Source organism: Solanum pennellii, chromosome 9 (assembly GCF_001406875.1).
Source record: "Solanum pennellii chromosome 9, SPENNV200".
NCBI lineage: Eukaryota > Viridiplantae > Streptophyta > Magnoliopsida > Solanales > Solanaceae > Solanum > Solanum pennellii.
Window position 1 is genome coordinate 20,526,404 of NC_028645.1, and position 13,959 is coordinate 20,540,362.

A 13,959-nucleotide genomic window follows, 5' to 3' on the forward strand; every position below is an offset into this window, starting at 1 on the left:
CTATTAAAACCTACTCCGCGATGCGTTTGGTTGAGAAATAATTTTTGGGGCAAAACGATCCGTGACCGCTCCGCTCCGCAAGCACAATTTTGTCGAATCTACATGAACCTGGAACCCTAATTTGCTCGATTTGTTCCTTCTTCGTTTTCTGACCCCAAATCACCTAAACCTGGTTCTTTTTCTCAAATTCCCTTTAGATTTAGATACCCAATATGTATACGCAATAATCTAACTCAAACAACTCAAGGAAATAATATTTTAACCTCAAGCAACTCCTCAATCTCAACCTAACTCAAGAGCAAAGGCCAATTTTAAGAACAACATTCAAGATTCATCAACTTTTAACTTCCTAGAACGAACTTCGCTGAAATAAATGTGATTGGCGCGTGGGTGAATGAACCCAACGCTATGAAAGACTTACATACCTTGTAGGATCAAATCCTTGAAGAAATCCGCAATCAATTTCTTACGAAATGAAGAATCTTGCTTTTCTCTTCTCCTTTCTGTTGTGTTCTTCTCTCTAGAACCCTGGCGTAAATTTTCAATTGTGAAAACTGAACCAATTTAGTTTTGACCCTTAATTAATTCACTTAAAACAAATATAAAAAATAGGGTATGGAAAAGATCAATACACCCTTTAAAATCCGGATTTGGACATTTCCTCATTTGTACAACCCAGCTTCCAATGGTCATATCTCACTCATACAAACTCGAAATCGCGCAAACTCAGCGTCGTTGGAAAGATCAATACCATATTTGTAAACTCGCCTAACTCATTCTGAGATAGAAGGTATGATCATTTGAATTTGACCAAAACTCAACTTTAACACACTTAACAAATTTCCAGATTTTTATATTCTTTCCAAAAATGATTATTTCCAATTTCTAACTTCTTTCTAGTTAAGGGGTGTTACAACATGACCTGTATTGGTCAACCATAAAACCACGTTCAAAAAACCAGTAATTCATCCACTTTTTACGGATCCATTCTATGGTTCAACTTATTTTCTGCGGCTCGTAGAAAAAAATTTCAAGCACAGAATTTAGTTCCACGAAACCCATCTACAACCCATAGAACCAACTACATCTTGTCTTATACATTATTGGTCTAACATAAGAGACTCAACATTTTCAAAAACTCAACTCAACTTCTTCCTTCCTACAGCCCATAGCACTTCCTACGATCCATAGTTAGGACCTATAGTTTTTACAACAATGCTAATACTATGAACTCTCTCTTCCAATCCAATATTTCAATTTCTGAGGTATTATAATTATCTTTTGGAATTCATGAGCAGCAGATCCAACTACGAATCTTAGTTAGGTCTCGTGAGACTTCTGATATTTCTTACTTGAGGATAACATTTCAGTCTTCTTCAATCCTTTTCAAAGCCTAAACCTTGATGTTTTTTAACCTAATTAGGTTTTTATCATTGCTCTACCTTAGAATCATTTCCATAACTCTTCCTAAGACTTAGAGCAAGGAGCAAGAAGAACAACCTAGGGTTTCAAGTATCTCTGTCAAGCTTTCTTGAAGAACTCTTGTTCTCCTAGGTATGTAAAGGATATCATAATGAGTGAATGAGTCTTCATCACACCATACATCTAAATTTCAGTTAGCAAGATTCAACTAGGATTTCAATTCCAAGATTTACTACATTCAAAAGTTTTACTTACTTTCTTATCATAAATTCTTGATTTTGTTGTGGGTGTTTCAGTATATTAGTTATTGGATGATTCTTAATCATTAATCATGCTTATTTCATCCCATCAACCCTACTTAATTATGAATTTTATGAAAGCCTTGATGTATAAGTTTTTTTGTATTTATCTCCGTGAGTTTGACAAGACTAGTTCCAAGAAAGCATAATCCGTTTCAGAGAAAAGCTTCCAGTCAGTTTTAAAAGCAAGTTTAATATATTCATAAAAAGGTATTTTGAATAGTAATTCAAGACAGAGATTATAAGTTTCCCCTATAGTGGGACTAAAATGGAACCTTATACAATTATTGAGCATTATTGCATTGATTTGAGAGTGGTATTGAACACCGAGTTGGGTAAGAGATTAGCATAACAACACATTCAACATAGGATAGGATCGTGTCGTTGATTCGAAGGCTTCCTCATAAAGCGTCTGGTAAGGGCATAAATATTGGATCCATTAGTTCAGTTTGTTCTTTACCTTGGCAAAGTAATGGATGACTTCACAACATGGGCAAAACATTGAATTATCATGAGACTCATGATAGGTTATCAGTTAGAGAAACTTCCCAAAAAAGTAAAGTTACAATTTTAGCATTTGTTATTATTGCATGTATTTAAGTTGTAGAACTTTATTGTTTTCAATACAATGGTATGCTTTATTTTACAAATATTTAATTTTCAATATTTCTTCGAGCTGTTTCTTAGTCATGTATGCTTAGACTAACTAATGTTCTGTTTAGCTATTTACATACTGTACATACATTTACTAAGGGTATACGACTCTACATATTTTAATGTTGCAAATATACGTACTCATGGTCGACAACAAGCACTTCGTTAAGATCCTCTCCATCAGTTTTTGGTGAGACCTCCTTGCGTTAAGAAGACTCCACTTCATCTATTTATTTCATTATTTAGTTTAACATTCTAGTTTATTATTTAGGTAGTCTTAGATCTTATCCCGTCACCTATCGTAGTTCAATAGTGGCTTCATAGAAAAGTTAGAGAGTCAGTTAAGTCCTAATCTTCAGATGCTTTGAATATTTTTATTATGATTCACACTTACATTTCAAACTTTTCATAATGAATGTTCAAAGGTGTGGATATTCATAACTTTTAAAGCTTTCAGATAAGTGTTTAACCTTTTGTTCAATAGTAAGTCAAGCCAAGAGTTCGCTTGGGACGAAAACTGATTTTTGAGTGTCGGCCCCCCCATGATATAGGTTCGAGGTGTGACACATCCTCCCAATGGCCACTAAAGGTTTCTTTCGAAACCTCTAATAGCTCTCCAGTTGCTTCCCTAATGCAACTAGATGCCTTATCCCACATGTTATTTGCATTTCCACTACTCCCCAAAACCCTCATCGCCATTTATTCTCTCTCATCTCCCAGGATCAGGTAGGATAAAACCACCCTTTTTTATCCTCGGTCAATCATACAAAGTCTTCTTTTCCCTTTCTATCTTAATCTCGTCATCCATCGTCAAAATTTTATGTTGTGTAGTAAGATTCTACTTCAGGATAACCTTTTTCGTCCTTACAAAAGACTCTAGCACCCTTCCTAAAGAGTAAATAATCTATGGGTTTTGGTCACTACACTATGAAAGATAACCAAGTGCTTCTCCTTTTTTGAAAAGCATGAATTAGCGAATACCAACTCAAAAGGTTTAACAAAATTCAAAAGCGAAACTTCTCCGTTGTTTCTAACCGCAAAACCCAAACCTCCATACACGCGGCAAAACCACTAGTGGTTAACCCGGTGTGCCTTATGAAATATCCACCATTGAAAAACTTCTTTGAGTGTGGTATACCCCTTACTACCTTGTAAAATCCTTGGAGAAGTGCTTCTTGACCTCCCCATCAAAGCCCATTTGTTGTGTAAACACTAATGATGTTTAACATAAGCCCTCTAATGACTAGCTTAACTGTAATCACCCTGTCAATGATCTTTCTAATCTACATCACATGCTCCCTAAGCTTCTATCTACTAAAATTCCCACTTTGTGCTTATCCCTCGAGCCCTAACTACCACAACTTAAAACTCTTCACATCTCGAGCCTCGACACCTACACATTTGATCTCCCTGACACAAACTATGTTGATAGGAATCTTCACTAGCTCTAAGCAATTATTCGTCCTTGTATTAATGTTTCAAGATCCTACCCTTAACCTAGAAGACCCATTAACCCGCTTACCACATCTATTCCTCAGCCCCGGTTGCGACCAAAGAGATGACCCTAGTCCGATATGATTCACCAAAGCCACTAATAGATGTTTAGGAAACTTAACAGAAAAAAACTATAGTTAAGTAAACAATACCCTAAATTTGCACAAAATCTATTTTTTTCTAAGAATAGAAACCATAAACACATGCTAAAACAAAGTTGTATATAAAAAGGAAATCGAAAAGCCCAAAGGAATATGTTCATTTCTTTCGGCCCACCCAAAACAACCTTCTACCATTTTTTTTGTTATGGTCGATAGGAACCCACACACCTCCACTCTCTATCTAAAGCTCAAAGCATCTCTCATACAAACCCTAATCATCACGCGCATCTCATTTCACTTCCTTCATTCCTTCATATTCTCCATTTTTGGTACCCTCTCTTCCTATTTAACATTTCTTTTACCGTCTCTCTTTGCAGCTTTTCAATTTTTACATTTTTTTCTGTTTTGTTAATCTTGTTGATTTGTTGAAATGGTTGAATCGAGCAGTTCACAGCACTTTATGCTTCCTGTGAAGAGGTCATCGATAGTTGAAGTCGGAGGAGATAACGACGGAGTTTCAGTGGATCCTTTAACGAAGAAGTACAAGACCGCTGCCGCTGCCGCTGCTGGTGGTGATTCATCGACGGTGACTATGGCAGGAGCTGGTTCTGCTACCGGTGATGTTAGCGCTAACGGTAACGCTACTAATGGACGTACTGGTGGTGTATCTCCGGTCGATCTGCGTAATCTATCTGATATTGATGAGGATCTTCACAGCCGTCAACTCGCTGTCTATGGACGTGAAACAATGCGTAAACTTTTTGCAGCTAATGTTCTCATCTCTGGATTGCAAGGCCTTGGCGCTGAAATTGGTATATGTTTCTGTATTTATTCCTCTTGCTATTTACTCTGCTGGAATTGGAAGGAGATTATAATGAAGTACTGTTTGTTTTCTTCTTCGTTATGCTTCCATTTCTATTTTCATGTATGAAATTGGTGTTATTGAAGTTTTCATTTCATTTCAAATGGCTAGTTGATTGATATTGTATGCTTTACTGTGCTAGAATTGGAAGTTCAAAATCTGGCATCAACTTCCTTGTTAAGTTTTCATTTCCATTGATGCCTAGTTGATTGGTAATGTATGTTGTGCATGTGGCCTGATGCAGTAGAATGGATAATGATGCCTAGTTGATTGATAATGTATGTTTTGCATGTGCTCTTTCACTGACCTACTTTTGTTAATCTTTGAGATAGTCATAACTGATAAAGAGAGGAAGTGATTGTGAGATATTAATGTGCTGAATATGACAAGTATTCTGTTAAAAGTCTGTGATATAACTGAATTGTGTTTCCTTATTGCAGCAAAGAACCTTATTCTTGCGGGTGTGAAGTCTGTTACTTTGCACGATGAAGGAAATGTGGAATTGTGGGATCTATCTAGCAATTTTATCTTCACAGAGGAGGATGTTGGGAAGAATAGGGCACTTGCTTCTGTCCAGAAGTTGCAAGAGCTAAACAATACTGTCATTATCTCTACGTTGACGGATGCTTTGACTAAAGAACAACTTTCCAATTTTCAGGCAAGTAGATATGTACCTGATGTTATTGATTTTAACTTTCATGCATATTTTTTGTGTCTTAACGACTTACTGATTTTGTAATGCAGTAGTTCTAAACCAGTCTTAAACTAGTTTGACTGGCATTATAAATTTCCTACACCTGGCATTATAAATTTTCTACACCTGCTCATCTCTATTCGGTCAATTTTATTTCACAACTCTCTAATTATACTTTAGGTCAACATAGGAGCTCTAAATCTCACACTTCTATATTGCATACAAGTCCGAAATACTAACTAAACCAAGATCTAATTCAAAATGTAATCATAGTTAAACTAAGTTGTGGTTGCTTTCTACGTATAGTGATAAGGGTTAAGATTTTACATAAAACCAAATTGACCTATGTTCTGATGAATTATGTAGAAAGTGAAAGCTGTTGTGATTTTCCATTCGAGACGTGATGTATTTTAATTTCTAGAACAGAAATGATCTATATCTAATTAGTTTCATAAAGAAAATCTCTAGTTATTAAAGACTCTTGGTGAATTTTACCTATACAAAAGGAAAATATCCCAATTTTTGCAATAAATGTTACTATAGTTGCAAAAATGATATAGGCCATATACTGATAAACAGAGATCTATTTTAAAGATAATTCTAGTCAAATGAAATTGTAGTTGCTTCCACGATACAGTTATAATGGTTAAGATTTCATAACACACAAGTGACCTGTGTTCATATTTACTGTTGGAGTGATAGTCATTTAGACTTTCCAAGGATAAATTATCTCAACAATGTCAATGAAAATTTGTTTGAGGTAATGTGTTTGGGCGGTGAAGAATTGGCGTTTTATGTTTTTTATTGTCAGTGATATGAGCATGACAGAGTTAATTTTGTTGAGATGTTATAATTATGCTACTAATATCCTGGCATGGTTTTGGGGAGATAACATCCTGAATGCACTATTTTTATCTGCAGGCCGTTGTATTTACAGATATCAGCTTAGAGAAGGCTTTTGAATTTGATGATTACTGTCATATGCACCAGCCTCCTATTGCTTTCATCAAAACTGAAGTTCGAGGCCTTTTTGGTTGTGTGTTTTGTGACTTTGGCCCTGATTTTACAGTTGTTGATGTTGATGGTGAGGATCCCCACACAGGAATCATTGCGTCTATTAGCAATGACAATCCTGCTCTTGTGGCATGTATTGATGACGAGAGACTTGAGTTTCAGGATGGGGACTTGGTTATATTTTCTGAAGTGCGGGGCATGACAGAGCTGAATGATGGGAAGCCTAGAAAAGTAAAAAGTGCAAGGCCATATTCATTTACTATTGAAGATGACACCACAGAGTATAAAGCATATGAAAGAGGGGGTATCGTCACTCAGGTCAAGGAGCCTAAAGTGTTAAAGTTCAAGCCACTGCGTAAAGCAATTAGCGATCCTGGTGACTTTCTTCTGAGTGACTTCTCAAAGTTTGACCGCCCACCTATTTTGCACTTGACCTTTCAGGCCCTAGATAAGTTTGTGTCTTCATCAGGACGTTTTCCTGTTGCTGGATCTGAGGAAGATGCTCAGAGGCTAATCTCACTTGTGACTGACATGAACAATAGTCAAGATGCAAAAGTTGAGATTGACCATAAACTTATTCGTAACTTTGCATTTGGTGCAAGGGCTGTGCTAAACCCAATGGCAGCTATGTTTGGGGGTATCGTTGGGCAAGAAGTTGTGAAGGCTTGCTCTGGGAAGTTCCATCCACTATACCAGGTCAGTAAATGAATTGTTATAATTGAGCCAGAAGAACTCTTAAATTTCATGCTGTTTTTCTGTCGAGATGATCTGTTCAACTTGTTGCTGCGTTGTTTGAACAAGTTATATTAGATCATATGGGATTTGTTTCTAGATTTTAAACTCCAATTAGAACTAAGTGCAACGGAACTCTATCTGAACACTATTTTGCTTCTGAAGCCATGATCGTTTGAGTTTGAGATGTTTTATTTGTGTCTTCTTGACTGTCAATATAGGTAATCCTATGTATCTTTGGCAGTGTGGTAACTATTTCCTGAAATTTTAGATTAAATTAGTTTCTGGTGCTGCATATTGCCTTTTGTTGTATTTATGGTTGCTTTTTAGTAATCTTGGAATGTTCTGTCACTGAACATTTGTTTTCAATCTGTTTGCGACAGTTTTTCTACTTTGACTCTGTTGAATCTCTTCCAACTGAACCATTGGATCCAAATGATTTGAAGCCCTTGAATAGTCGTTATGATGCCCAAATCTCAGTTTTCGGAAACAAGCTACAGCAGAAGCTGGAAGAGGCAAAAGCTTTTGTAGTTGGGTCTGGTGCACTTGGGTGTGAGTTCTTGAAGAATTTAGCTCTCATGGGGGTTTGTTGTGGTGTTGAAGGAAAGCTAACAATTACAGATGATGATGTCATTGAGAAGAGTAATCTCAGTAGGCAATTCCTCTTCCGTGACTGGAACATTGGGCAAGCCAAATCTACTGTTGCTGCTGCCGCTGCTTCTTTGATCAATCCTCGCATTCGCATTGAAGCACTGCAAAACCGCGCAAGCCCTGAAACAGAAAGTGTATTTGATGATACGTTCTGGGAGAATTTGAGTGTTGTGGTCAATGCGCTAGATAATGTGAATGCCAGGCTTTACATTGATCAGAGATGTTTGTATTTTCAAAAACCGTTATTGGAGTCTGGGACCCTGGGTGCCAAGTGCAACACTCAGATGGTGATTCCTCACCTTACAGAAAATTATGGTGCATCAAGGGATCCACCAGAAAAACAAGCACCTATGTGTACAGTTCACTCTTTCCCTCACAACATCGACCATTGCTTAACATGGGCCCGCTCAGAATTTGAGGGCTTGCTAGAGAAGACACCAACTGAAGTTAATGCTTATCTGATCAATCCTAGCGATTACATATCTTCTATGCAAAAGGCTGGTGATGCACAGGCCAGGGACATTTTGGATCGTGTTCTTGAATGCCTCGACAAAGAGAGATGTGATTCATTTGAGGACTGCATAACCTGGGCTCGCCTGAGGTATAACCATAAAAAACCTACTAAACTTTAACCCTTTTAAACAGATTTCTTTTTTATATATATGCTTTTAACCATTTGCATTTCCTTGTAACAGGTTTGAAGATTACTTTGCAGACCGTGTTAAGCAGTTGACATATACTTTTCCTGAGGATGCCACTACAAGTAGTGGTGCTCCATTCTGGTCAGCACCAAAACGTTTCCCTCGACCATTGCAATTTTCTGTTGATGATGCCAGTCATCTTCAATTTCTCCTGGCAGCCTCTATGTTACGAGCAGAAACATTTGGCATTTCCATTCCAGATTGGGTGAACTCTCCTCAAAAGTTAGCTGAAGCTGTTGATAAAGTGATGGTCCCCGATTTCCAGCCAAAGAAAGATGTGAAGATTGTGACAGATGAGAAAGCAACCAGCATGTCGGCATCATCCATAGATGATGCTGCAGTCATCAACGAGTTGGTGATGCAGCTGGAAACGTGTCGTCAGAAATTACCTTCAGGTTACAAGATGAATCCCATTCAATTTGAAAAGGTGCTCTCTCTCTCTCTCTCTCTCTCTCTCTCTCTCTCTCTTGTGTGCATATTGCATATGTTAAAAAGCATCTTTAAGAGTGATCATTTGGTTAGTAAATGCGTTCCCTAGGAGGAAGAAAAGAAAAGGGTCTGACATGTATATGCCCGACTGGTGCTGAACTTGAAGACGCACATGATGTTTTAACAAACATTTTATGAGGAAATGAAGATAATACAACTTTTTACCATGATAGATGTTCAAGTTATAATCATGTGTTTTTTTCTTCCATCTTCTCTCCAAATTAAATTGTCTGGATTACAGGACGATGACACCAACTATCATATGGACTTCATTGCTGGACTTGCAAACATGAGGGCTAGAAACTATAGCATCCCTGAAGTGGATAAACTGAAGGCCAAATTCATAGCAGGGAGGATCATTCCAGCAATTGCTACTTCTACTGCTATGGCCACTGGTCTTGTTTGTCTTGAGCTTTATAAGGTTTTGAATGGAGGTCATAAGGTGGAGGACTACCGCAACACTTTTGCCAACTTGGCTCTCCCTTTATTTTCCATGGCTGAACCAGTTCCACCAAAGGTGATCAAGCATCAGGACATGAGCTGGACTGTGTGGGACAGGTGGATTTTGAGAGACAATCCAACTTTGAGGGAGCTTCTTCAGTGGCTTCAAAGCAAAGGTCTGAACGCTTATAGCATCTCTTACGGGAGCTGCTTACTTTATAACAGCATGTTCCCTAAGCATAAAGAGCGGATGGATCGGAAAATGGTGGAACTGGCCAAGGAAGTAGCCAAGGCAGATCTGCCTCCATACAGGAAACATTTTGACGTGGTAGTGGCTTGTGAGGATGATGAAGACAACGATGTTGATATCCCTCAAGTCTCTATTTATTTCAGGTAGATTGTTTGTTCTTTCCTGTAACCACTCACCGGAGTAGCCTGAAATCATACGGTGACAGTTGATTTTCTCCATGCTATGTTTGGTCTTTCTTGTTGGCAAAAGCTAGATAGATATATTCTATTCTATACTAGCCAGCCTGCATACAAAGTCAGAACCATATGTTGAGTAGTAAAATTATGACGACTGTTGAACTTCGAGCATCTGATTTATCACATGTCTCCATTTTCTTGCTCAACTATTTGAAGAAATATAGTTGATGTTGGTTAGTGGATTCGAAGTTATGAACTAACTATTTGCTTAGATACCATAATGTCTAAATTGCTGCTGCTGTGATATTTACATTTGCAAACTAGATAAGTGGTTCTTCAGTGCAATTTTTGCCGAATTATTGTTCTTATATGATATATGATTAAAAAGGGAAAAAAAAAAGTACAGCTATGGAAAAATTTATATGCCCGACTCGTATCATTTTTATAGACTGTTTGGTTGGTGTATAGACTGAGTAGGGTGTATTATTGTAGTAATAGCACCTAACTTATTATTCTAATAATGTTGAATAAGGTATTATATATGAGTAATACTCAGCTTCGAAAACTATTAAATAAGAGATCACATAATATCAAAGTGGAGTTAATACCTCAGATGGTCATTCAACTTTGCACTATTCTCTCGGAAAGTCACTCAACTTTCAATTTTCCCTCAAAAGTCACTCAACTATGCACTCTTCTATCAGAAAGTCACTCAACTTTCAATTTTCCCTCTAAAGTCACTCAACTATCTACTCTTTCTTCAGAAAATCACTCAACTATCCACTCTTTCCTCAGAAAGTCACTCAATCTATTAAATTATTTTTAATTAAAATTTATTGATATTAATTATTTATATAAGAAACCAAAAATTTTAAAAAATAAATTAAATCATTTAGTGATCCACCACCTAACCCGACCCATTAAAAAATATGATATGACCCATTTTATTTTATCTTTAATCCTAAATTAATCCTTCTCTTTAACCTTGAATTAGGATTAATTTAGGATTAAAGATAAAATAAAATGGGTCATATCATATTTTTTAATGGGTCGGATTAGGTGGGTGGATCACTAAATGATTTAATTTATTTTTTAAAATTTTTGGTTTGTTATATAAATAATTAATATCAATAAATTTTAATTAAAAATAATTTAATAGATTGAGTGACTTTCTGAGGAAAGAGTGGATAGTTGAGTGACTTTCTGAGGAAAGAGTGCATAGTTGAGTGACTTTTGAGGGAAAATTGAAAGTTGAGTGACTTTCTGAGAGAAGAGTGCATAGTTGAGTGACTTTTGAGGGAAAATTGAAAGTTGAGTGACTTTCTGAGAGAATAGTGCAAAGTTGAGTGACCATCTGAGGTATTAACTCTATCAAAGTGAATTGGCTTTTAACCATTTATATTGAAATGAAAATTATATATCCCTTTGGTCTCCTTTTGGCATCTTAATTATGGAGGAAAATCACTTTAAATTGGCTTTTGATCATTTATAATGAAATATTTACACTGAAAAAGATAATATTACTCCCTACTCTTATTTTACTGATATACTTTCATTGAATACAAAATTCAACAGTTTTTTTTTTAAAAAAAAATTTATGGTTTAAAACAAGTTTACTAGCAAAGATTTTTAAAATTTAGGGTCTAAACCAAGTTTATATATGTAGTTATAAATTATGTCACTAAAATTTAAAATAAATTACTCATTAAGAAAGTAAAAAAATGAGAAGTTAAAAAGTAATTCTATCATTTTTCAAAAAACAAACTAAATAAAGAAAAATGTATCACATAAATTGTCATTTACAATTGCGGGTTTTAACAACTATAAACAACATAAGTATACTCACATGCTAATATTAGTATTGCCTATACATTTTTGAGACTAGATAGGAAAACACAAGTAAAAGAAAACGATAGAGAATGATTTTATGTCTTCTTGTTCTACATCCAAGTTGAAACTCTCACAATAGATATGCCTTTCCATTCCAAGACCATTTCATGCTGTCTCTCTTCTTCAATCCTCACCTTAAATGGAGTTTCTCTTTCATTCACCACTTCTTTGGCTTGTAATAAGTTTTCTTTGCTTATTCTCATACCTTGCAACCCCATTTCACTACAAGAATCAGAAACATTTGTCATCTCTTCCCAGTTTTGGAACCAAGAAAATGAGCACACTTGAGGAGCTAGAAAAAGAGATTCCATGGCAAGTCTTGCTTGTGCAAGATGAGAGGGAAAATACAATTCCAATGACTCGAAAATCGATTGGTAATGTAACAAATTCTTGTTAAAGTATGAAGAAAAAGTATTGTTTGTGTTATGATGACTATTATCCATTGCTTCTCCATCACCAAAAGTGACAAGTCCTCTGTGTGTTGAAGAATTAGCTAATAACAACTCCTTAGCTAGTTTCAGAAACTCCAACGCGTCGATTCTACGAATCCTTTTCCCCATGTAAGAAAATTGAAACATACAGTTGAAAACCAACCATTCACTCCTTTTACCCCTTTTCTTCATTCTTCTCAATTCACTTGCCAATTCTTCAAATGTCATCTCATCAACTTGTAATGTTAGGCCAAAAAGATTTGCATAATCAACAAGTCTTCTTTTTGTTTCCTCAAATCTCCAATGGTCACTTGTTGATTTCTTTATGGATGTTAATCTCAAAATCTTTCTTTTTTGGCTCATGGCTTCAATAATTGGAGGCCATTGAATCCCTTTTCCCATATCATAATCTATTATGTGAGTTGTCTGTGACTCATCAGGCATAGCTTCTATAATTGCGGAGTTAGCAGCAAAATGAGCAAATTTCCCTGATGGGAAAATTTGGTAGAAGGCTTTGAATGCTGCTTCAATAATCTTGTTTGATTCTTGTTTCAAGTAACTTTCTTGATCCTCTTCTTCTGTATGCTGGAATAAGTTTGAAGCAACGCGTTCCAACGATTCACCTAAAGGATTTATTTTCCCCTTTATGCATCTTATGATCACTTCTGCTAATTCTTTGTGACCATTTTCCATTGCCTCTCCATACACCGACAATAAATGATGAATTCTCATTTGGTTATCGATTTCTCTACTTTGTGAAATAACATCATTTCTTGATTGTATTGTCGTTGAGGTATCAATGGATATGCTTGAAAGTGCAGGACTACATGAATCTCCATCTTTTTTAGTCTCTGAAGTGATTTTTGTATTTTCATTTCCTTCATTTTCACTATCGTTTAACCATCGAGAGACATCAACGAACTCGATATCATCCATGGGGAGATCATTAAGAACATCATCAGAGAAAAGGGAAGTGAAATCTGATAAGGAAATTTCAGAGGGATCTTGATCTTTGGAGTTAAGTGAAGAATAATTAGAAATAACATGATTTTGATATTCATAAAAAGGATGAATTTGGTTATTTGAAGACCATGAGTTGTGAAGAATCTCTGATTGAATCATCTTCTTTGATGCCTTTTCTTACAAGGGAAGAAGAAAATTTTTTTGTTTTGTTTTTTTTGTAGGTTTGTGTTACACTGTTTGCTCCCAATGATTGGTGAAGAGGTATATATAATATAGAATGGAGAAAATTTTAAAGTAATTTCTTTACGATAAGAATTCTCAAAAGGGAAGTCATAACATTTGAAATTCCAACTTTGAGACTAGAAATTTAAAATGTTGAGTTTTTGACATAAAGAGTTTTTGACGTATACGCCATGTAATTTAAAAATTATCATTGTGCTTTAACTTATTTTAAATGATTGCAATAACAATTACGAAAAATTATCCAATTACAAAAATATTTCTACAATCAATATTTATCCAATCTGTTCTTTGAAATAATTACATATTGTCTCACTAATTAATAATTTCGTATCAAATTTTAAGTCAGATACACCATTCCGTGAAATTTCAAGATAGATACATGTATCAAAGATATTATATATATGTATTTTGATACCAGATATAGATGCACAGAGAGAGAGAGGCGAGCGACA

At 35.7% G+C, this 13,959-nt stretch overlaps 2 protein-coding genes across 2 annotated transcripts; one reads left to right on the forward strand and one right to left on the reverse strand.

Annotated features, from left to right (window-relative positions):
- Positions 1–4,138: 4,138 nt before the first annotated feature.
- Positions 4,139–10,261, forward strand: LOC107031036 (ubiquitin-activating enzyme E1 2-like). Its single transcript, XM_015232230.2, has 7 exons — positions 4,139–4,299; positions 4,418–4,782; positions 5,273–5,490; positions 6,448–7,236; positions 7,656–8,524; positions 8,619–9,051; positions 9,355–10,261. The coding sequence occupies exons 2-7, from the start codon at positions 4,431–4,433 to the stop codon at positions 9,949–9,951; spliced, it is 3,258 nt and encodes a 1,085-aa protein (XP_015087716.1). The 5' UTR covers positions 4,139–4,299; positions 4,418–4,430; the 3' UTR covers positions 9,952–10,261.
- A 1,478-nt stretch (positions 10,262–11,739) lies between these two features.
- On the reverse strand, positions 11,740–13,516 carry LOC107030612 (nodulation-signaling pathway 2 protein-like). The gene has a single exon (XM_015231878.2). The coding sequence runs from the start codon at positions 13,421–13,423 to the stop codon at positions 11,921–11,923; it is 1,503 nt and encodes a 500-aa protein (XP_015087364.1). The 5' UTR covers positions 13,424–13,516; the 3' UTR covers positions 11,740–11,920.
- Positions 13,517–13,959: the final 443 nt, after the last annotated feature.